This window comes from Alligator mississippiensis, chromosome 4 (assembly GCF_030867095.1).
Source record: "Alligator mississippiensis isolate rAllMis1 chromosome 4, rAllMis1, whole genome shotgun sequence".
NCBI classification, from domain to species: Eukaryota; Metazoa; Chordata; order Crocodylia; family Alligatoridae; genus Alligator; species Alligator mississippiensis.
This window is the reverse complement of record NC_081827.1, coordinates 214,016,452-214,041,134: the sequence shown is the minus strand read 5'-3', so window position 1 is coordinate 214,041,134 and position 24,683 is coordinate 214,016,452. Positions and strand designations below refer to the sequence as shown.

General features: G+C 47.2%; 2 protein-coding genes across 4 annotated transcripts in view; both read left to right on the top strand.

Annotated features, from left to right (window-relative positions):
- Positions 1–2,076, top strand: part of LOC102573036 (collagen alpha-1(XXVIII) chain) — a 58,016-nt gene extending 55,940 nt beyond the window's left edge. For all 3 annotated transcript variants that reach the window (XM_019480659.2, XM_014599329.3, XM_019480657.2), the window contains exons 36-37: positions 568–756; positions 1,265–2,076. In XM_019480659.2, coding sequence (XP_019336204.1) covers positions 568–756; positions 1,265–1,272 — 197 coding nt within the window. In that variant the 3' untranslated portion in view covers positions 1,273–2,076. The remainder of the gene's footprint in view (positions 1–567; positions 757–1,264) is intronic.
- Positions 2,077–3,870: 1,794 nt separating this feature from the next.
- Positions 3,871–24,683, top strand: part of BBS5 (Bardet-Biedl syndrome 5) — a 30,678-nt gene continuing 9,865 nt past the window's right edge. Inside the window, exons 1-5 of the mRNA XM_006268875.4 lie at positions 3,871–3,999; positions 16,069–16,151; positions 17,741–17,806; positions 23,211–23,260; positions 23,670–23,797. Coding sequence (XP_006268937.1) covers positions 3,938–3,999; positions 16,069–16,151; positions 17,741–17,806; positions 23,211–23,260; positions 23,670–23,797 — 389 coding nt within the window. The 5' untranslated portion in view covers positions 3,871–3,937. The remainder of the gene's footprint in view (positions 4,000–16,068; positions 16,152–17,740; positions 17,807–23,210; positions 23,261–23,669; positions 23,798–24,683) is intronic.

Below are 24,683 nucleotides of genomic sequence, written 5' to 3'. Positions count from 1 at the left end.
TTGGCTGGGGTATTATGATCCCAGCACTTGTTCTTGCCCAGGGCAGGGGGTCGGACTTGATGATCTGTTCAGGTCCCTTCCGACCCTAGAAACTATGAAACTATGAATTCTTGGGTTTCCAATGCCACAGTGATTGATTCAGTATCAGAACATAGGTCATCTGTGGATATAAACTAAGGGTATTAGAAGCTCTTGCATACTTTGAATATGTAAGAATACTGCGTATAATTTCTTTAGCTACCAATCTTTTTTCTCTCTTGGTTGCTGATAACAGTGCTTACAATTCACTCCCATTATCAGACTGTCTCCATGCTCTGTAGTACATAACCAGCATGAATAAACACTAACTTAATTCGGTATAATTTTCTGATATGTGAAGCTACTTGAATTATTCAGTTCAAAGAATTATTTATTAAATGAGGTATTAGGTCCTATTTTTAAGTAATTTTTCAAATTTGAGGAAAAATCTTTAGACAGTACAACTAAACCTTAAACTTCTCTGTCAGGCTGGCAGCAATGGATTTTAGAGGATGAAAACACTGAGCTGTTTTATTTATTTATTTTTAGAAAATACTCTGGATCCACGATGTAAATTAAGATTAGATCAAGGGTCATGTCGTATCTATATAATAAAATGGTACTATGATAAGCAAGCCAATGCCTGTGCTCAGTTTTGGTATGGTGGCTGTGATGGAAATGCCAATCGCTTCGATAGTGAAGATGACTGTAAAGAGGCCTGTGTATTTTTTGCAGGAGGTAAGATTTCATAAGTCTTTCTACATGAAAATTTAATGGTTTACATGATTCCCTAATAGACTTAGTTATCAGGTGTCTTGTATTTCATTAAAAAATACAGAAGTTACAGAACATTTTTAACATTTTAAAGTTACATATTCAAAAGTTTCCAAAATTATTGGTAAAAATGCCAAAATTAAGACTGTCTGTACAACAGTACTTTTTATTCTTATCCATATGCAGTATGATATAATTTTTGATTATATGACAACAAAACTTTTTCTGTAGAATCAATTCAGAGGTACGTAGACTGAAAATTTTTTAGGAGGGGTATTATATTTTCATTACAGTAAGTGTATAGATCTATTCAACACTTTGGATAATATGAGCTGATTTTTGATTGGGGTCCCTAAGCATTAATGTTAAATAATAATACTGGTAGGTAATTTCAAGTTGTATTTAAGTAATATTTTATTTTTGGAGATAAGTCTTTGACCACAAGTAACATACACTTTCTTCTATGTTACAGAAGTCTAACATTTTGTATGGATTCTACAATGAAGATGACTTCATTTGGGTTTTTTAGCAAAAAGTTTTACATAAATGCTATTTTTACATTTTAAATATGATATTGACATTATGGCCAATTACTACTCAGGGGTTATCAGATGCATATTACCCACATCTGTCAACTTCCTACATGAGAAACTGAAAGGAGAACAGTTATTTGAGAGGATGTGGAACATGTGATGCTTGGATGGTTTCCCAGTTTTACCATCAACTTGTTCTGTGACCTTGGGCAAGTCACATAGCTCCTATGGGAACCATTCTAACCACCTGTAAAATGGAACAACAGTATATTCCTTCCTTGCAGATGTTGAGGGCATAAATGCTGTATGGTTGTATACATGACATTACTTGCAAAGATTCATAAAAAGCATGCAAAACATAATATGTAAAGACCTCCACCATCGCTTAAGATACAAGATGAATCTAGGTAAGAATGTCTGCAGATGCATATGTAAATTATTTTAACAGAAACTGGCAGTACTAAATGAGATCAAGTCAGTCCTAATGTAGCTTTAGAAATTTTAAAATATGGTTGTTCTGAAAGCAAAATATATTTTCTGAATCGTTTAATATTGTCACTTGAATACTATGAAAACAACCGAGGAGTGGGCCCAAAGTTAACAATTATTTTGTATTCCTGTTATAAGTCGCTGCCATTGTGCTTTGCTTCATTTATCATCTTCTATATACCTGTATGTGGTGTGTTGTTAGTACTCAATTTTACACACAAAATCTTGTTTGTAATAAAATACTTTTGTTTTTACTGCCAAACATTAGATAGTGTTGGCTTCAGATAACCGATGTGTTTTCTTGCAATGATATTTAATGTTTGGGTTAACACTTCAGCTGAAAATTATCCCAGTGAAATCACTGGGAATTCTGCCATGGACTTCATCACCACTGAACTTTCTAAATTAGACCTGCCTCTAGTAATATTCAGGTGATCACTCTGTCTGGGGGTTTTTTTAAATACATGTGACAGTAAAATCAGAATATCATTAAAATTCACTGTGTATATGAGATCAGAATTCAGCCTTATGGCTTATATTGCATTTCCTATATATGAAATAATTTATGGAGAACTTCTATTATACACAGTGACTTAGATCCCAAAGCAGCTACACAGCTGTTTAAATATAGCTTTTGTTTCTAAGCATGCTGCTTTTCCAGTCAGCTCAAGTACCTCAGACGTTCCATTCTGTTTAATGGGACTATATATGTTCTCACTCTCAGTTGCTTCCCAAGCTCTCATCTTCCCAAGGGCTAAGGCAGGGTTTGAATTACACCTTGACTCTTATGGGGGTGTGCAGAAAAAATTAAACCAGTTCATTGATTAACAAGCCCACCTAAGTAAAGGAGCAATCTGATCAGAGCCCCAGGTTATGGTTTTCAAATCTTACAGGGGGGGCTCTTCTCTCTTATGAGGGGACTCAGCCCCCCCAAGCTCCCCCTTAATTTACACCTTGGGCTAAGGAACCTAACCCTCTGAATTATTCTGTTTCTGGTGTATTCTTTGAAAGGCATTATGCAACACTACTTTGATCTGCAAAATGGCAACTTGCTTTTTTTTTTAATATTTTGTTTGAACTAGAAAAACAGAAAACATCCTTTTAGGGTACGAAACATACCCATCTTCTTTCAAAATTCAAATAAGGCAGGCACATAGAACGTATTTACACCATGTGATGCATTTTTTGGATCCGTGTCCAATCGCAATGCCAGACAGGAGTGAGAGAAGAGATCCTTTATGACACCAAGGTTTATGCTGAAATATTTGCTCAACCCTACATTAACTGCGTGTATTTCACCTTGATACGAAGCTGTGATATTGCTAATTCTATCTCGTGACATGCCATAACACTTCAAGGCGTTCCAGAGCAAATTTTGATGGAGGCTATCCAAAGCTTTTTAAATCTGTCAGACAAAATTCTTTGGGTAAATCTGATATCTTTTATTAGACCAACTCAAATAGTTAGAAAAAAATCTTCTTTGCCAGCTTTCAGATATAAATACCCTTTGTCAGACTGAGAAAGCATCTGCAGTTGGTGATGTTTCAGACATTGCCATTTAATGCTCCGTTCTATCATTAGTTTTAGGATGCAAATCTGCTTGTGATAGTCTGGGGATGCAGCTAGATGAAGCAATTTTATCAAGTTAAGGTGATGCAAGATGTTCACGCCCTGGACCTTTCAAGTTCATTTCTTTCAAGAAGCTCATTCACGTGTAAATCCACTCAGAAGGGGGGTGGGAGGTGTCGAAATACTGTTCCTTCTCGTGCAATGCCTAGGGCAGGCACCCACACGGGCTTCCGCGTGCGCTCGATCGGTTTTCTTTTTGAACAGACGCCGCCCCGGAGGCGTTCGGACCGCTCCGGTCCCTCCGCCTCTCTGACCGGCCCCAGGACTAGGAGGAGGTGGCGGCGGAAGCCGCGGGAAGGAGCCGCACTCGCGCATGCAGAAGAGCTGTAAGACAATCTGGGGGCTGCAGGGAGCGGCCCCACTGCGCAGGCGCCGCTGCGGGCTCCAATCACGGCCCGGACTGACGGGGCGGGGGCGGGGCTCCGGGCGCGTCTAGGCCCCGCCCCAATCGCGACGGCTGCGACGCTGCCGGGTTTCCCGGGCTGCGGCGGGCTATGGCGGCGGTGCTGGACGCGCTGTGGGAGGACCGGGACGTGCGCTTCGACATCTCCGCGCAGTGAGTAGCGCCCTGTGGGCCCGGTCCGACCCGGCCGCCTCCAAGCCCGCGGGGCCCTGCGGAGCCAGGCGGCGCTTGTTGCCGGGCGCGGGGCCGCTGGATGTGACCCGGCTCAGCCCGCTGGGCTTGAAGGGAGCTAGGCTTGTGCCTGCGCAGGCTCTGGGGCAGCCTTGCCGGGTCTTCGACGTGAAGTGATCATCTGGGAAGATCAGAATGATCTATTAGCTGAAAAACGATCGTACTCTGATACATTATGCAAATGAGCATGCAAATAAGTTCTCACTGTAAGTTGCCAGTCAGTGAATGAGATCATCAAAGACAAAGTTGAAGCATTTCTTTCTGTCGAGGCAAGCTGTCGTGAGAAAGTCCTGGCAGCAAACCCCAAACTCAGTTAAAACTCCCTGAGAGTGACGCAGCGGTTGCATTTGCCGTGTCAAGTAGCTGCTGCAAAAGTTATTGTACGTTTTAAGCACATTTATTATTACTGATCATACATTGTACACTGTTTGAAAGTATTGTACAAATATGATCATTATTGTACACCTGGCAACACTGGGCTCGTGGCTGCACTGGGTTTGGTGTGGGTTGCTCTCCCGTGGGATGCCTAGTACCGTGGGACAGAACTGGGAGGAGACTGTTTCAAGAGCCTGCAGGGAGGATCTCGAGGTAGAGCAGAGGCACCGCCGAGTGTCGACCTGGCTGCCCGCTGTAGACATCTGAGCACTAACAGCTGGGAGAGCTGGTTACTCTGAGACCCTGGATGACATTGACTCGCAGCCTACAACATTGTGGGCACGTGACCCCTTCCTCCTCTGCGGTTACTTTCCGCACGATCATATTCCACCCATTTTTCTAGGAGTCACTTTAACTCGGGGGTGGGCAAAATACGGCCCGTGGGCCAGATGCAGCCCACCAGCCCATTCTATCTGGCCTGCGGAGCCTCTGATAATTTTAGAAAATTAATTTTTATCTGTCCCTCACTGACTGTCAAAGATGACAGGCAGCCAGCGGCAGCAGGAGCCTGTGGCTGAGCAGCAAGGCGAGCCCGGCTCTAGCCCCCCCCGGACCCCCTCAGCCCCAAACCAGAAGCCTCTGCAGCTTCTGGTCTCGCAACCGTGGAGTGGCTCACGCTACCCGCCCCGCCCCCCCCCCCCCGCGTCCCAGGTTCTGAGTGGAAAGTTAGGCAAGATTGGATGGAGTGGGGCAGGAGGGAACTGCTGAAACAGCCCAGTGGCCGGAAACTTAGTGCCTCCTGGGACAGGCTGGAAGCAAGGGGCAAGGCAGAAGGAAGCTGCTGCAGGGGGGCAGGAAGCAGCACAGGGAGGGGAGGGGAGGGGTGCCACAGGAAGCCATGGGGAGTGGTGGGAGCACGTGCCACTCAGCTGCTTTTCCTTGTCGGTGCCGACCCGGCTGGGCCCATCTCATCCCGAGCGAGCGGCACATGGCAAAGCAGCAGCTTGGCCAGCTTTGTTGTGTGCTGCTCAGGATGCGACGGGTCAGGCCTGGCTGAGTCGGCACCGGTGACGAGAAGTAACGGCTGACCCATGTGCCGCTTGGGACCAGCTCAGCCACAGCTTCCCCTCCCCGGTGCTGGCCTGGCCAGGCCTGAGAGGCGCATGGCAAAGCCACAGCTTCTGTGGCTGAGCCGCATGCTGCTTCCCTGCACCGTTCGGGATGGGTTGGCACCAGAGAGGCAAAGCCGTGGCTGAGCCTGTGCTGAGCAGCATACGAGGAAGCAGCACACGGCTCAGCTGGTTCAGCTGCTTGCTGCTTCTCCTTGCCGGTGCCAGTCTGGCCAGGCCTGTCCCATTCTGAGCAGCATGCAGCAAAGCCAGCCCAGCCACTACTTTGCTGCATGCTGCTCAGAATGCAAGAGTTTTGGCTGAGTCGGCACCAGTGAGGAGAAGCAGCAGCTGAGCCATGTGCTGCTTGGGACCAGATGGGCCAGGCCAGCAGAGGTAAGTGCACAGCTTTGTGCAACTGTTCCCAGAGCTCCAGGGGCCCCTATGTGGCCCGGGGACTCCACCCCACTCATGCTGTGCCCAGTGTTCACAGAGGCTGACTGAGAACTTCCCAAGCCCAGTGTCCTGCCCCTGCCAGGCAGCATCCTCTCATGAGCAAGGCAGTTGCGTCCCATCTCACGGAGCTGTGTGAGCCAGGCTGGGGTCCAATTCGGATGCTGCTGGGGGCCCAGCTGTGGCCTGAGTTTGCAGAACTCTGAAGCAGCCCCCACTTCCCTCCTGGCCCCCCCTCTCCTCCAGCTGCCACTTCCCAAGGGCCTGGCCAGGCCAACCTACCTGTGGTGCCTCCCCCTGTGCCTGCTTCTCCCCGCACCTCTCTCCGTCTTTCCCTGTCTCTCCTTCCTTCCCTCTCTCTTCCTTCCCTCCGTCCCTCCCTCTTCTCTCTTCCCTCTATGAAGTTTTATTTATTGTCACCAGGTTTAGAATTTTTAGAAAACTTGGTATTTACCATAACAAAGAAACGTTTATGATTATTAACTATATTAATATGCAGTGCATCCTGCCATATACCCCCTGCCCTAGTTTTGTTTTGTTTTTTGGCATGCCGGCACTCCAGTGCCTTACAAGGTAGACGTGGTTTTTTCGGCACTAAATTCGCAGATGACACCAAGATTCGGGGTGAGGTGGGCACGCTAGAAGGGAAGGACAGATTACAGCGGGACCTGGACAGGTTACAGGGGTGGGCAAATGAAAATAGGATGGGATTCAATACTGACAAGTGCAGGGTGTTGGACTTAGGCAGTAGGAACCAGCAGCATACCTATAGGCTGGGGAACTCTCTTCTTGAAAGCACTGTGGCAGAAAAAGATCTTGGAGTCGTCATTGACTCCAAGATAAACATGGGCCGACAATGCGAGGACACGGTCAGTAGGGATAACGGTACCTTGTCATGCAATAACAGATGCATCACAAGCAGGGCCAAGGAGGTGATCCTCCCCCTGTATGCGACACTGGTCAGGCGACAGCTGGAGTACTGTGTTCAGTTCTGAGTGCCGCACTTCAGGAGGGATGTGGACAGCATTGAGAGGGTCCAGAGGAGGGCCACTCGCATGATCCAGGGACAGCAGGGCAGACCCTATGAGGAGAGGCTACGGGACCTTAACCTGTTCAGCCTTCTCAAGAGAAGGCTGAGGGGAGACCTCAGCCATAAATTGTTAGAGAGTAGGTTCAGACTAGACATTAGAAGGCACTACTTCACAGTCATGGTGGCTAGGATCTGGAACCAACTTCCAAGGGAAGTGGTGCTGGCTCCTACCTTTTGGGTCTTTATGAGGAGGCTTGACGTTTACGTAGCTGGGGTCATTTGAGCCCAGTTTTCTCTCCTGCCCAGGGCGGGGGGTCGGACTAGAAGGTCTACAAGGTCCCTTCTGACCCTACATCTATGAATCTACCCCTGACAGGCCATGTGACAGAGTGTAACTTTCAGTTCCAAGGCTGTACTACCCCCTCCCAAAAGAAGTACTTCCAGGGGCAAAGGGAGGGACTTCTGGTGGCAAAGGGTAGGGGTTAGGGGGTGGGACTTCTGGCCACAAGATGGCGACCAGGGGATGGGGCAACTGTCAAGGGGTAGGGCTACCCATGTGGCCCTTGACATCTTACCAGAATTCATAAACTAGCCCTTCAGCCAAAATAATTGCCCGCTTGTGCTTTAACTGGATGTGGAATGATATGCCCTGTAGCAGGGCTGTGTGCTACCTGGCTAATACTTTCATGGTGCAGTAAAATCAATGTACTACCTGATGTTTATCCACTTCCCCAGATAGGTAAGTGTTAAGGAGTGAGAGAGAGTAAACAAAAGCCCCGAGGTGCCTTAGGTGCAGGGCAGGGGAGGTCAGAAGAAGAAAAGCAGCTGGCAGCAACAGACAGGGAAAGTGAAAGCAAGCAACACTTACAGCATGGAGGGCCAGTGGGGCTGCAGCTGGAGACGGGAAGGGAAGAGAAGCAATCACTACACTTCCAGAGCAGCATCTCACTCCAGATTGGAGGAGGGAGGCTGCTCAGAGGTATTTCCAGCCCCAGAGAGTTCCCCCAAGTTCCCTGCAAGCTGCAGAGAGAGGAGCTGTTGAGCATCCTAGCAGGCAAGTGTTGCCAGCCCTACCAGAGAAACCCTGCAGGGTGTGACCAAGAGGAGGAGGCAGGCAGAGGTCTGCCCACACAAGGCTTCTGATAATCTGTGGCTTGGAGTGACAGCTAAGGATCTGGGGGAGGCCAGAAGAATTGCTGTTTCAGGTTAGAGCCTCGCTGCATGTGGCAGAAATCCTACTGGGGCTGTGAATGTTCACGAGTAAGCCAGGGCAGGCCTGTGCAGAACAGTGACTGGATTAACTGATTTTGTTGTTACTGTAATTTGTACATGAGAGCCTGACCCCAGGTGAAGAGGACATGGACTGAGTCTGACAAAGAGACAGAGAACAGTCAGGTTTTGCTTTCTTTTTTTTTTTTGGATATTTGAGTGCAGGCCAAAGCCAGCCCTTGGAAGGGTGTGCGCCTAACTAAAGCCTACGGTCACCCTGCTGGCTGAGGGCGGAACAGCAGACCAACAGGCAGCCTTGAGATCTGGCTGCAGAGAACTATGAGTGCCATCTAGAGAGGCTAGGGTGGGGTAAAGGGGAGGTTTGGAGCCCCACAGAAGAAAACAGGGATTGAGACCTGGTAGGATCAACTTGGGCATTCCCTCCTAGCAATATAGATTCATAGATGTTAGGGTCGGAAGGGACCTCAATAGATCATCGAGTCCGACCCCCTGCATAGGCAGGAAAGAGTGCTGGGTTTAGATGACCCCAGCTAGATGCTATCTAACCTCCTCTTGAAGACCCCCAGGGTAGGGGAGAGCACTACCTCCCTTGGGAGCCCATTCCAGACTTTGGCCACTCTAACTGTGAAGAAGTTCTTCCTAATGTCTAGTCTAAATCTGATCTCTGCTAGCTTGTGGCCATTATTTCTTGTAACCCCCAGGGGTGCTTTGGTGAGTAAAGCCTCCCCAATTCCCTTCTGTGCCCCCATGATGAACTTATAGGCAGCCACAAGGTCGCCTCTCAACCTTCTCTTGTGGAGGCTGAAGAGGTCCAGGTGCCCTAGTCTCTCCTCATAGGGCTTGGCCTGCAAGCCCTTAACCATACAAGTGGCCCTTCTCTGGACCCTCTCCAGGTTCTCCACATCCCTCTTGAAGTGCGGCGCCCAAAATTGCACGCAGTATTCCAACTGTGGTCTGACCAGCACCTGATAGAGGGGAATTATCACCTCATTGGATCTGTTCGTCATGAGTCTGCCGCTGCATGATGAAGTGCCATTAGCTTTTCTGATGACTTCATCACACTGCCGACTCATGTTCATCTTGGAGTCCACTAGGACTCCAAGATCCCTTTCCACTTCCGTGCCACCAAGCAGGTCATTTCCTAGGCAGTAGGTATGCTGAACATTTTTCCTCCCTAGGTGCAGCACTTTGCATTTCTCCTTGTTGAATTGCATTCTGTTTTTTTCTGCCCATATGTCCAACCTGTCCAGGTCTGCTTGTAGTTGTTCCCTGCCTTTCGGCGTGTCCACTTCTCCCCACAGTTTTGTGTCATCCGCAAACTTGGACAGAGTACACTTCACTCCCTCGTCCAAGTCGCTGATGAAGACATTGAAGAGTATCGGTCCAAGGACCGAGCCCTGCGGGACCCCACTGCCCACACCCTTCCAGGTCGATACTGACCCATCCACTACGACTCTCTGGGTACGACCCTCTAGCCAATTCGCCACCCACTGCACCGTGTAGTCATCCAAGTCACAGCCTCTTAACTTAGTATGGTGTGGGATACTGTATCGAAGGCCTTCCTGAAGTCTAAGTAAATGATGTCAACCCCTACTCCTGCGTCCAGGTGTTTTGTAACCTGGTCATAAAAAGAGACTAGATTAGTCAGGCATGATCTACCTGCTACGAACCTGTGCTGGTTTCCCCTCAGCATAATTTTTCCTGCCGGGCTCTTGCAAATGTGAGCCTTGATAATTTTTTCAAAGTCTTTGCCAAGGATGGAGGTGAGACTGACTGGCCTATAGTTGCCCGGGTCCTCCTTCCTCCCCTTCTTGAAAATGGGGACCACATTGGCCCTTTTCCAGTCCTCTGGGACCTGGCCCGTGCACCATGAGTGTTCAAATATTCCCGCCAGTGGCTGTGCAGTGACATCAGCCGGTGCCTTCAGTACCCTCGGATGGAGCTCATCCGGGCCTGCTGACTTAAACGCATCCAGTTCCTCCAAGTGACTCTGCACCATCTCAGGGTCTACGCTTGGTAGTCTGGCGCCCTGCTGCTGCCTCTCTACAATCCCAGTGAGAGACTTGTCTTGCCCCTCGCTTAGGAACACTGAGGCAAAGAACTCGTTGAGGAGTTCAGCCTTGTCCCCCTTGTCCGTCACCAATTGCTTATGCCCATTTAGTAGAGGTCCTATTCCACCCTGGGCTTTCCTTTTACTCCCTATATATCTAAAAAACAATTTTTTGCTATCCTTAACTTGGGATGCCATCCTCAGCTCCATGGTAGCTTTGGCCTGTCTAACTGCCTCCCTAAAAGCACGAGCAGAGGAGGTATACTCCTCTTTAGTAATCTCTCCCCGTTTCCACTTTTTATATGCCCCCCTTTTTGCCCATAGGCTGCTCTGGATTTCTCTGGTCAGCCAAGGAAGCCTCTTGGCCCCTTTTCCCCTTTTTCCCCACATCGGGATCGTCTCCTTCTGTGCCCGAAGGATCATTTCCTTAAGGCATAGCCACCCTTCCTGGGCTCCCATCTCTTCAAAACTGTTACTCTGCAGATCTGTAGGTCCCCTACCATGTCATCCCCCGTTGCCAATACCAGATCCAGTAAGGCATTCCCCCTAGTGGGACCATGTACCTCCTGCGTCAGATGGAGGTCCTGTACACAAGATAGGAACCTGCGTGAACAGTGGGACTTTGCTGTCTGCATCTCCCAGCAGATGTCTGGGTAGTTTAGGTCCCCCATGACTGCCGCCTCCCTAGTATTTATGGTCTCCGAGAGCTGCCTCAGGAGCCCCAAATCTAGTTCTTCCCCTTGGTGTGGGGGTCTGTAGCAGACCCCTACCACCAAATCCCTTTCTCCTTGACCTCCATGTAACCTAACCCACAATCCTTCTACTTTCTCCTCCGATTCCGTTTTGATAAGTGTCGATGTATATTACTCATTGACATAGAGCACCACCCCGCCCCCTCTCTTCCCCACTCTATCTTTTCTGTACAGCTTATAACCCTCAATGTGTACTGCCCAGTCGTGGGAAGAATCCCACCAGGTTTCTGTTAGCCCTACTAAGTCGTAGGTGTTTTCTGCAAGCAGGAGTGCTAGTTCATCCTGCTTGCTCCCCATGCTCCTAGCATTAGTGTATAGGCACTTGAGCCCTGTGACTGGCACCTTTGTTGCCCCCTGGCTCTGATGCCCAAGGGGCCCCTTATTGCTTACCTGCCTATTGCTTACCTGTGGTGTACTACTGGCCGCCCCATGGATTGTGGGTTCCCAATGTTCTCCTTCTTCAGGCTGGACTGTCCTTGTGGGTGCCAAGTGGTTTGGTTTGGTGGTCCACAGCTTCCCCCGCCCTTGTCTTCCCCTCCCCCTGATAAGCCTAGTTTAAAGCCCGCCGGAGGAGATCCGCCAACCTAGAAGAGAACACATGCTTACCTTTGGGGGACAGGTGAAGCCCATCCCAACTGATATTTGATAATATCATGAAAGTCGTGGCAGGAAAGAAACATAAGACCAGCTTCCTGGTAGACCAGGTGATCCAAAACCGAGGTCCACCCTGTCACCACTTGTAGGAAAACAAGCTCAGGGTGGTGGCAGCAAGTTCTACAACACCTACAGCTGTCACAGTAAGGAGGTCAGTGTCCCCATTTTGCAGATGGAAAAGCCAAGGCAAAGATGAAGTCAATTAGAATCTGCCTGTTTGCATTTCTGTTATTTGCATATAAAGTTACTTAACACTTTCCCATAGGACAAGAAAAATCATTTTCACTCTATACCCTGCCATTTCACCCAGTGATTTACATGTTTTACTTCGTTGCATAAGTCAAAACTTTGGGGGAAGAGTGTGGAGAAAGAGATAGACAAGGGTCGGTTAATAAAATTTTACAAAAATTCAGCTGTGTCAAGTTGATGTCTATATTCAATCACTTGTTTGCCTACTTAGCACATCTAAGAGAAGGAGAGGGAGGGCTGATTTCATCCCTTTGAGAAAAGCATGAGGTTTTGAAGTTTAAAAAATGATCTTGGACAGAAATGGCTGTGAAGCTGAGATGCACTTATTCATACAGGTCAAGACTAGACATGACAGGCTGAAATGTCAGTTACTATGCATTTGCAAACTCTGCCTCAAAATGTCAAGGAACAAGCAAGACCACAAATGTTATGAGAGCTTTGTCACAGAGGTTTACAAATGCAAGACCTAGAGAAATTCCCTTATATGGACCAGTTTTAGAAGAGAAAGGAAAACCTGTAAGGCATCCCTTGCTCAAGGAATACTATTCTCCAGTGAAAGGATGGTTGTCTCAATGGAAAAACCACAATGGTATCACCTTTAAAAGGTCACATGGAGAAAAGAAAGATACTAACTTATCGTCTAATGTTGGACTGGTAATGTTCTACCTGACGTCCTCAAAGCGCAGGAGTCTGAAGACAAATTCAGTGCAAATGGAACAGGTATTTACCATAGATTAGGGCTGCACCACTAAAGATTTTCTTGGCCAATACCGATAGCCAGTGATTAACCAACCATATTGGGGCTGATGCCAATCTGATTTCCAATATTTAGTAACAGTGCAAGGCATTTTAAACTATTGACATAAATAACCTTTTTTGGTTTGTTTTGCATTTATAACACACTGTCACAGGGCACTGAGGTGCCCTGTTCCTAAAGAGGAGAAACTGCTGGGGAAAGAGCCCTAGCAAGGAATAAGGAGCCCAGCTGGGGGTTGCCAGGGCAACCAAAGAAGGTCAACTGACCAGAAGGGGCAGGGCCTGGCCCTTATAAAGCCCAGGAGCTGAGGCCAGTGGCAGTTCCCTGCCAGCAGCCAGAGAGGCAGGAGCTCCCTAAGGCAGGATGTGAGGCGAAGCCGAACTGCAGGTATAGCTTAACCTGAGTTGAGCAATGTTGTTGTAGCCAGGCGGCTTATGTTTGAGTTATAGCCAGGAGGCTCAAGTTTGTGTTGCTGTTTGGTAAACCGGTGGTTTGGGTGAGGCTATTAGGGGTTGGAGGAGGCCTCATAGGGGACTCACAGCGGAGTGTGAGGATCCCAGCTCCAGTGGGTGCAGCATACGGGGTGCATAGACCCCAGCCCCAGAGAGGGGCGTTTGAGAAGCCCTAGTGCGGGCGTGGCAAGCCCCAGAGAAGGGAGCACTATTGAGAAGCCCCATGCGGGCGTGGCGAGCCCCAGAGAAGGGAGCACTATTGAGAAGCCTCAGTGCGGGCGTGGCGAGCCCCAGAGAAGGGAGCACTATTGAGAAGCCTCAGTGCGGGCGTGGCGAGCCCCAGAGAAGGGAGCACTATTGAGAAGCCCCAGTGTGGGCGTGGCGAGCCCCAGAGAAGGGAGCACTATTAAGAAGCCCCAGTGCAGGCGTGGCGAGCCCCAGAGAAGGGAGCACTATTGAGAAGCCCCAGTGCGGGCGTGGCGAGCCCCAGAGAAGGGAGCACTATTGAGAAGCCCCAGTGCGAGTGTGGCGAGCCCTGGAGAGGGGAGCACAACTGAGAAGCCCAAGTGTGGGCATGGTGAGCCCCAGATAGGGGGTAGCACGACTGAGAAGTCCAAGTGTGGGCACGGCGAGCCCCAGATAGGGGGGCAGCATTTTTAAGAGGCACAAGTGTGGGCATGGAGAGCCCCAGATAGGGGTCAACATTATTAGGAAGCCCAAGTTGGGCATGGTGAGCCCTAGGAGAGGGCGTGAGCATCACGGAGAAGGCCCAGAGAGAACAGGAAGGGACCAAGATAGGGATAGACTGAGTTAACATCGGCGAGGGGTGGACTGTGGTGTAGGGGAGGAAATGGAGCCGCAGACAGCACCCCCCAGTGGCGGGGCAGTATAAGGGCAGCCTCCCGCTAATTAATACTAATTAATTAATTAAGATCAAGGCATGGCAGGCAAGTAAGCAGGCGGTTGCCCCAGAGACAGGTGTGTGGGCCCCATTAAGGGCGGCCCAGAGCAGATACCTGTCACACACACACATGCCTCCTGCCTTCTCTGCCTTATTCCCAGGTATGTTGCCCCCTTGCCTGTGGCTCCTTCCCACAGCCCTGGTCCCCACAAAGCCCTTGCTGCTGTCCCAGGTGGGCAAGGAAGAACCTCGTGCAGACAGTGATGCTGGGCACATTTGGAGCCCTAGAGAATGCCAGTGCCTCAGCGCCAGCAGGCCCTGCACAGCTGCACTTCTGTGACTGCCGGGGAGAAGCCCCTTTTGCCCAGCAGAATGGAACATCCCTTGCACAGTGCCTTACCTCGTCTGTGCTTGACCCAGTGTCCCCATGGTAGCCCCAGGGCTCAGCACCTGTTGCACATGCAGCATTGCCATGGCAGCAGCAGCAGTAGTCAGTAAGTCCCTTTGATGCTGAGCACAGTGCCCAGTAACCTCTCCCCAGAGCCCCCTCCCACTGCTCACTGGGACGTGTAGTCGGCCACAGGCTGGGAGGGATGGTGGGGGGTGGGGACCAGACTACGCTCGCCAAGGTGGTCCAGTCACGTGACCATAATTCGCAGCTACAACAACCAAAAAAAGCCAATAGTTGATAATGTCATTTCTCCTTTTATTGGTGCCGATCTGATAGACAACCAGTATACTGGTGCATTCCTACTGTAGGTAGGGATCTACTCAACTCAAGGAGGCAGCAAGATGACTTCATGGGGAGATCACAGGGCTGGCTGGAAGCAGCACTTTATTTACAGGAACTTTTATATAAATAGCTACTATGCAAGGGTCTGAGGCCTAGCCTGATGTGACATAGAGTAAGTCCTCCTAGGAACACCATGTCCAGGAAGCGTGGCATTGGAGGAGACAGTCTTCCACACCAAGAAATTCCTGATGCCACATTTCCTGGACACACTGTTCTTGGGAGGGCTTAACATATGTCATACAGTCAGCCATGACTCTGGAAAAATCTTTTTCTTGCACTCCGCCTTCTGAAAACATGGTGAGTATTCTATTTTGGGGCATGTGATATGTAAGAAAATATAGTATTGCATATGGCAGGAAGAAGAAGCTACTCAGAAAAGAAGAGTGCTAACTGCATGTTAGGATTTATCTGTGAAATTGCCTTTCCTCAGCAGAAGTTCATAGATCCTGAGAGCAGCTGTGCTTTTGAAGAAAACTGATTTTGGAGAAGTGAAGTCAGTGCACAGTATACAACCATGGTACTTTGACCTGAAAGCCAAAGAAAGGGTCACATTTTACCTGCCCCTCAATTATAAAATATTGGTTTATTTGATGTTATAATTTAATAGCTATGTTAATGTTGTTCTACATTTACAAATGATAACTTTGTAAGTTTACAGCTTTTTATTTTGATGTGTGTATGGAAAATATTGAAGATCTTAATTAATAATAAAATTGAGAGAGAGAGTGGAGTTTGTAGGAGTAGAAATGGTCATCATTTTGGATGGCTGTGGAGGGGCACCCAAATCTTTCTCTTATTAGGTTATAGCAGGAGTGTCAAAAGATACAGTCTGTGAGCCAGATATGGCTCATGGAGCCCTGTCATCCAGCCCTCGGTGCTGCCTGTGGGTCTCAGATTGGACCCACGCCCTGCTTTGGGAAGGTCCTGGGCATGCTATTAGGTGCTCTTTGAGCCAGTCTTGGGTGAATGCTGCCAGCTGCGCTCTGGGCCTCTCCTGATCTGGCCTGAGGACCAGTCCAGTGCCACTCATCTAGTCCATGGGAGCTGTTGATTTTGACACTCCTGGGTTAAAGGAAGCTTAGCTATACCTTATTTTATTAATTCTCAATCAGAGTATTTCACATTTAAGTAGAAATAAACATTTGAGATTTCTTTTATTGGAATATTGCAAATGTTCCTGTCTTAGGCAAATGAAAATGAGACCAGGAGAGGTCCTTATTGACTGTTTGGATTCTATTGAAGATACCAAAGGAAACAATGGAGATAGAGGTAAATATATACCCAATTAAATGTTATCATACTTAATGTTAAGTATGATTAGTGAACAAGATTTTATCCCACTCCCATTTAAGTTGATGTCAGCACTAATACTGAAACCTGCGAACATGAATGGATCTTGATTGCATGCTTATTAGTACAGGTGAGAATCATATCATCAGAAAAGTGATTGCGTTTGAATTTCTATGATAGTTCTGTGCTTTTTGTTCAAAGAGAAGATGCAGTATCCTACAGTTATTCTGTGAACTTGTTATAGTGATTCACATCTGATGTTGTTACTGATCATAGGAAAGCAAGACATTAAAACCTGATATTGACAAGCAATTGTAGTGTGTGCAGCCCCTTACTTAAGCCATATTGTTGCCCATAGGCCAGTGAAGGCTGGGACCCCTTGTGAGTGTCATCAGTCTATGAGAAGCTGTTTCTTTCCCACCTCTGTAATTGTCCTGCAGAGTATCAAGGCTCAAAGGTTCTGTTCTCCAGCAGACAGCTCTGTTCCAGATCACTTCTATATTGGACCCATTTAAAAGTCACAGTCATGACTGCATCATATCAGTCCTTCTATGGGATATTGAGGTAGATCAGGACTGTCCAACTGGCAGGCTGTGGGTGTAGGAGCCTGTTTGGTTTGTGGCCCCCAGGCTCCAACTTGGCTGCTGCTCCCCCCTTCACTCCAACTGCTTTAGCAACAGCAGCCTCTATCCTCTTTAAGGATGAGGAGCTCCCTCCTCCTTTCCATCCCCATCCCAGGTTCCCTCCCTGTCCCTATTCCTCTGCATTCCTTCCCTGCCCCAGCATGATGCAGCCTGTGGTGCTAGGGAAGCCTATGGTGTGGAGTGCTGGTGCAGAGCAGTGGAGGAGTCCACCCAGGAAGCTGAAGTTGGGGTTGGGGCATCTGCACCCATGTGCCTGGTTCAGCGGGATTGGGGAGGTAACCACATGCCTGGTGTGACTGGGATGGGGGTGGGGGAGGTTGAGTCTGGAGCATGGCTGTGTACCTGGTACAGCAGGGTATGCTGATTGCAGCAGGGACTAGAGAGTGTCCTTATTCTTGGCACAGCAGGAAGTTCCTGGGGGGTCCATGGTTTGTGCTACTGCAGCCCACATGGCATGTGGTCCAGGCTGCTAAGAAATTTGACAGCCCTGAGGCAGATGATGAATATGAGACAATGTCAAGCTAGAGGGGATGAAGTCATGGACTCTACCTGAAAGCAGAGAGTATCTTTTTTTAACACTGGATTCTTATTTGAAATCATTGGATTTATCTTGTGAATCATATTTGCACACTTAACAGAGCTAACATTGCATGGCACTCTGTGACATCCCTGAAAAGATCTCAGGGCACACTGCAGGTTGCCATAGTACCCTGGTTGAGAATCACTGATCTAAACTATAAAAGCAAATTGTATTTTGGCATTCGTTTGTAAGGGTCTTTTTGCTTTCTTTTCCAAAAGGGGGCAGAAAGGGAGGGGGGCATTATTGTATATAAATGTTACATTTAGTAGAGCAGCTTCTAAATCTAGTATTGAATTTGAAAACACTTCTTCAGATTATGAAGAATGTATGCATTTTATTTCCAGGCAGACTTCTAGTGACAAATTTACGAATTATTTGGCATTCATTGGCTTTACCTAGAGTCAACCTCTGTAAGTATTCCCTTTAGATAAATTTTGTGTTTTGCTATGTGGTAGACACCTTAACATCAATTATAATAACAGAGATAAGAATTAACAAGTACTACTTCACCGTCTGTAATTAGCTATTGCTAACCTATGGAAAATCTATTTGTATTCACTATTGCTTTCCTTAGTATAAGAACTAACATATTAATTCCTAAATATGCTGTCAATTTTTAATGAAGACATCTTAAAAAAAGGAAATCTGAAGGTAACAGCAGACTCTCCCATTCTTCTTGTGAAGTGTGTGTGGATTTTGGAGTTTTGCCTAGAAAGAACTGTTTTGTTTTACTGTACTACACTTCGAATTACTGCTTTGAATTACTAAAAAACCTTTTTATTCCCACTTTTTCTGATTTTTTTTTTTTTCTTTTGGTCTTGTTTCACAGTTCCGTTCATCATAAATAGGTCACTTGCTATCATGAACTCTGATTCAACAAGCGAGTTATTTGAGTTTTATTTTATTAACACGAGTTGTCTGTTGTAACATATTTAAACTTAAGTACACAGCTTAAGTAGTCTGCTGAAGGAGGGCCAGTGTGCACTTCTTCAGCAAACATTTGGTTTCCTGTCATCAGTGGAGATCCTAATGCTTACAAGCTATATGTTCCCCCCACCTCCCCACCCTTACTCCTTGGAGTGGCGGGGGCAGCACAAGGGGGAACAGGGGTGGGACGCTGTGGAGGGGGGCCGAGGCCAGCGCTACTAGCCAAGCTCCCTCTCTCTCCCGCACTGCCCCCTCCTGATGCGGTGGGGGGGGGGAGAGCAGCAGGCCCAGGCTGATGCGGCAGCAGGAGGAAGGGGAGGAGCAGGCCCGAGGTGGGGAAAAGCCGGCCTGCAGCAGGGGGTGGGGAGCAGCAGACCTGGGTCAATGAGGTGGGGAGGTGAGGGATGGGAGGAGCGGGCCCGGCCCCAAAGTGGCAACAGGGAGGGTGAGGGGGCGTGCTGGGCCCACCTGGCTCAGAAACGGAGAGTGGGGAGAGTTGTCTGGCCCAGCCCAGCCTGGCCCTGAAACAGCAGTGGGGAAGGTGGGCAGGGCAGGCCCAGTGCCGGCCCCACAATGGTGGGAGGGAGGGGGCACGCCGGGCCCAACGTGGCCCCAAAGAAGAGGGTATGAGGGGGGGTGTGCCAGGCTCAGCCCAGCCCAGAAACATCAGTGTGGAGGTTGTGGGGGCCAGGCCTGGCCCCACAGCAGAGTGGGGGAAAGGGTGAGTAGGCCTGGCCCCAAAGGTGGGGGGGAGGGATGCAGGCCTCTGTCCCTGCCCACACCCCCTGCTCATCATTCTTGATGGGCAATTGGCTAGTTTGTTATAACTTTCCAGGTATAGAATCTACTTATTGGAGGTCTTGAATTTGTCCCTCTCCCATTGTTGCAGCAGGGAAAATAAATCTGCTGGGTTAATGTAGCTCCTGCAGCCCCTTCTGTCAGGCCCTGCTCTCCCTGAAGGGGCAAATTTGAAAACACTCACCTTGAAATAAACAAAAATTGCCATAATTTGCATATGGGTAAATTACTGTAGGTACCTATAGACTTAGTTCATCCAGAATTGATGCATTTTGCCTCTTTTGAAACTGCTGCAAGTTTTAGCACAGGTTCTCCATAAAAACACTTTTAAGCAGCACTTTCTTACCTACTTATATACAATACAAACCATGCATGATATTAGTCCAAAGCCAATAGGCACATGATTCATTGGGCTGGGCCCCAGCAGAGTCCACAGCATTTTAAGCCATAGTGACCCCATAGGTCAGCACTGTGTGGATGGACTCCAGATACCCCCCTCACCTAACAAAGGAACCAGATGCTAATTAGCCCCCACTCATGCTTGGAACTGGGTGTTCTTGTCATGAGTCCGGGGATCCTCCAAAAAGTTTTATGCAGAAGAGGCAGAGGACAACCTGGTCTGGCTGTACCTCATGGAGGGTGGGGTCACACTAATCATATGCACTAGCCTGAGAGAGGGGCCAACAGAGGGATTCGGGGTGAACTGTCTTGGGCCCTGTTTGGTGATGTTTGCCAGGCATTTAAGACTGGTGAAGAAACAGGAACTTTTGTAACTGGGAAAGAAAGGCACAGCTCAGCCGTGGGAGTAAAGAGGAAGATGAAATGTATTCAGTGTAGTGGCTCGCCCTGTCATATGACTAAGAGTTGGTTCTGAGGGGGACTCCACACAGTGGGCTCTATTATATCTCTTGCTCAGATGGGTTCTACTAACCTATTCTTGTTGTAGGTTACTCTCAGTATGTTTGCTTAGTATGCGCCATATGTTTTATAGTCATGTTCAGTGTTGGATAAATTTAATCAGCTTCATAGCTGGTTTTCTTTACTGAGCACCTGCTGCTTTTGGTGGCAGTTCAACAATAGACAGTGTATTTAATGAAGTTTTCCTGTATGCAAATGTAGGACAAGGAGCTTTCTTCCCCCCACCCCATGTTGATTATAGGGAAAAAAAACCTTGTCTTGTATTTGAAAAATTATAGCATCTATATAAAATGTGGTTGGTTATGGTCTTGTTTGTGGTCAGATTTGCCCTTGCTAGAAGAGTTGAGTCTATTCTATAATTTTTTAGATATTTAAAAAGTCCCTTGCCTTATCTATTATACTAGAGTAATTTGACAAAAGTTTTTAATCGGTTCCTATTTCTGTGCGAGTTAGCTAATAGCTAATTTATTTCATCCAGACTTTGTACAGGTTTTATACAGTTGCACTGAATTTGTTCTTTAGGAGTGCTATTAATATGTGCAATAATGCCAAGAAAGACTACGTCATATAAAGATCACCTGCCATTATATTACCAATTACCTGCTATCATAGCCTAACTTCTGGGAGTGCAAAATCCTTTCCCAAATATGTTTCCCACTTATTTCGGTGGGGACCAAACTATTTTGGCAGATGTACCACTCCAATCCCTTTCCCTTACCCAATCTAATGCTGTACTTTTTGATCCCCATCCTGTTTGCCACTGTGCTGTTTGTCCCCTTGCCAGTCTGCCATGTGCCCATGCCTCTTGTAGCACCCATGCTGCAGGTTGGCCACCCCTGGCTTATTTCATTTTTACAGCCCAGTATTGATATTTAAAATTGTTTCAGATAACAGGGTAAATATAATTTTTAAAGTTTTTGGTTATCAAAATAAAAATGTATAGCAATAAACCTACTTTACACAATCTTGAGTTGCATTACATATCATATACTATGGTACATCTTGTCTTTCTTGGATAGTTTAAGTCAGGGGTGTCACATATGCATCCTGCAGGCTGAATCTAGCCCAAGGAGCCACTCTCTGTAGCCTGCGGGACTACTCACGTGACTGGGGTGTTGAGTGGCCTGCTACAGAATGGCAGTCAGTGGCAATATAGCGAGTGAGGGCTGACAGCCCTGTTCTGCTGATTACCACTGTCATAGCCCTACCTCCCCAGCCACTGGTCTCCCACTGCACGCCCCCTGCTGGAGGGAGAGCTGGAGCTGTTGCTGCGGCAGAGAGCGCACATTAGCAGCAGTTCTGGCTCTGGTGCACAGCAGTGGCAACTCCACCTGTCCGGGGCACACAGGTGCTGGAGCCAGCACTGGGGGCTTTAGTCTGTAACCAAAGCTGCCACTGTCACCACAGGCTCTGCTCTGCAGCCAGAGCTGCCACCACTGTGACAGCTTCCTTGTGTCCCGGTCTGAATCAGCTGCTGCCACAGCTGCTTCTCCATGCCCTGGTCTGGATTTAGCCTTCAAGGAGGCCCAGAGCACAAGGTAACTTTGACATCCTGGGCCAGGGCACAAGATGAGTTTGACTTAATAACTTAAACCACAGATGTCATGATCTTGCTCCCTTTGAAGTTAATGGGAAATTTTTTCCTAACTTTAATGACTTTATTGAGACCCAGTATACCACAGAGCCTGATGCTGTCTTCTTCTGTTAAAATGTGATTCATTCTGAATTCCCTCAAAGTGGCATTAAAACTTTCTGGGAAAAATTGTTTTGAAAAGATAACTTATAAACCGTTTCTTTTTTTTTCCACCTTTTTTGTCTTCTCTCTTCACTCACATTCCCTGTTCCCCTACTCTGCTTTGCACCTCTGCTATCTTTCCTATCCATACAACAAAATTAATATAATGGGTGTCGAATTTTTTTTAATTTAATGGTGAGGTTCTAAGTAGAGGTGCACCGATACATCAGTTGTATATTAGATAGACATCGATAACAGGAAAATTAACATTATCAACCATTGACTTTTTTTGGCCGACAGTGTCATTGATAAATGCCACATGCATGCACGTAGCCAGGAATGCAGCCCGGCAGCTTGGAGAGCATCATCTGGCCAGTAAGTCTGTGGGGAGGAAGGGGCAGGGGGGCAAATTGAGGCCCCCCACAGTGATGGAGGGAATGGGGCTGGGGCAAGTGCTGCCCAGCCAGGGCAGTGAATGTGACCCTGGGAGCAGGATGGACCTGCGGGAGGCTTGTTCGGGGGTGCAGATCCCTGCCACTGCGCACACCCCCTGGCGAGGCATGGGGGGGCATGTGCCGGCCTCCCCCCCCCCAATTTGTGTACAGTGTGAGGGCAGACTGCCCACTGTGGCTTGGGGCCAGACTCTGCACCAGACTCTTCCCAGTGAAGGGGCTAGGCTGGGGCTGTGCTCAGAATGGGCAGCAGTGATGCTGGGAGGGAGGGAGGGCTATGGAGTGAGCTACAGCAACCCCAAAATTCCCTGTAGCCACCCCTCCCAGTGCCACCACTGCCCAGCCCCCTGCTAGGAAGAGGCTGGTGCAGCCCCTGACCGCAAGCTGCAGCAGGCAGCCTGCCCTTACTCTGCACACACATAGGGGCACATGCCCCCTATGCCTGCCCTGGGGGTGCACACAGTGGCAGAGAACTGCACCCCCTTCCCACCCACCCTGCACCCCTCAGAGAAGCCACCTGTGGGTCCGTCCCACTCCCAAGGTCACATTCACTGCCCTGGCTCGGCAGCCCTGACTGGGCAGCCCCTGCCCTAGCCCCACTCCCTCCCTCACTGTGGGGGCCTCAATTTGCAACCCCATGCTTTTTCCCTCTCCCCCACCCCTCGCCCCCCACAGACTTACCACCCGGATGCTGCTCTCCAAGCTGCCAGGCTGCATGCCTGTAAATTGGGTATCGGATCAGTATCAGCCGATATTGCTGATTAATAATCAATCATTGGCATCGGCCAAGAAAATCTTTATTGATGCACTCGTAGTTCTGAGGCCTGGTGTGACCCTCATGAAAAGTGTTCAACTAGCCCATAGGAATTTGTTTCTCTCAATCAGCATCCAGAGCTCTGTTCTAAGAAACCATATTGTTTTGTGTTACTTTTTTATCAGAAAAAAACAATGTTCAAATTGTGCTTTTTCCCTTTTAATTTTTAGCTGTTGGTTACAACTGCATAATAAATATAACTACAAGAACTGCTAACTCAGTAAGTTTCAAATATATTTTTAAAACTATTACAAGAAGCTGTAAAAATACCATATGCACTTGCTGCATTAAATTTCAAAGTTAACTTTTACTCATAGATATAGAATAGAATTGACACTTTATTTTTTAAAACTGTTACAATGTATTTCATTTTGTAAGAAGTGGTTATTTAATGTCAGAACACTGGAAAATTAAGAGTGAAATCTTGGCCAGTAGAAATCAGTGCTAAATCTCTTGTTGATTACAATGGGATCAGAATTTAACTTTAAATTATTAGATTTATAATATTTTGGTTTAAATTCCATTTTGATTATTGCTTCTATTTGGATTATTGATTCCATGTGTAGTTTATAGTCAAGATAGTGTAATGTAATGTCAAAACGTTAAATACCAAAAACTTTTTCTTGCAGAAATTACGAGGCCAGACTGAAGCTCTTTATATATTAACTAAATGTAACAATACACGATTTGAGTTCATATTCACCAATGTGGTTCCTGGGAGTCCCAGACTCTTCACTTCAGTCATTGCCGTACACAGGTAACATACTTAAATTTGTTTTTGATGATTTTAAAACTATGGTAGATTAAGTACATAAGCAGAATTTGAGATTACTATCACTGAAGCTCCCTGACCATACTCATCCACACTTAAATCGACAGAAATATTCTAAATAGGCAAAGAATCCTTGGAGAAAATGAGGAAAAATTATTTGAGCTTCATTACATGAATAAACATCATAAAATGTGTATCATTCATATATGTAATGCCTGGCCAGGGATTTCATTATCCCTTCTAATTTGTTCAGAACTTGAACCCAAATGTGAATATTGGCCGGGTAAAGAGCATAAGATATAGCCTCTCCACCCCCTTCTCCCCCCATACAAATCTAAGGAATATATGCTCTTGTAACTGAATACTATCAACTCTTAAATGCTTCTTATAATTCAACTTCTTTTTTTGATGAGTCATCAAATAATTTGCTTAATTATATGTTTGGTTTAAATAAAATTAGCTAGTTGATTTAGGTCACAGAACATTGAGATTTTGGAATTTGTTTGAATTCAAAAGCTTAATTTCTATTAAGATTTTAAGCCTTTTGAATTCCAAATATGTAACTTCTCTCGGGGTAAAATCTGATATTAAACAATACTTTTAGTTGGAATAATTTATAGTAGGAGTGAACCACCTTGTGTAAACCAGTGATGGAATCCTGGCCTTACTGACAAAGGGGCAAAATTCCATTAACATCAGGAGGGCCAGGATTTCACACCTAAACAATAAATCATCTTAATATGAACGTGTCTAACAACATTAACCTTAATCTGTATCATGTACCTATTTACAGTTGTGGAATAGTGACTTGCATATATACACCTTACACACACAGAATGTTTGTGCCTTGATCTGAGTGAAATTGAATGTT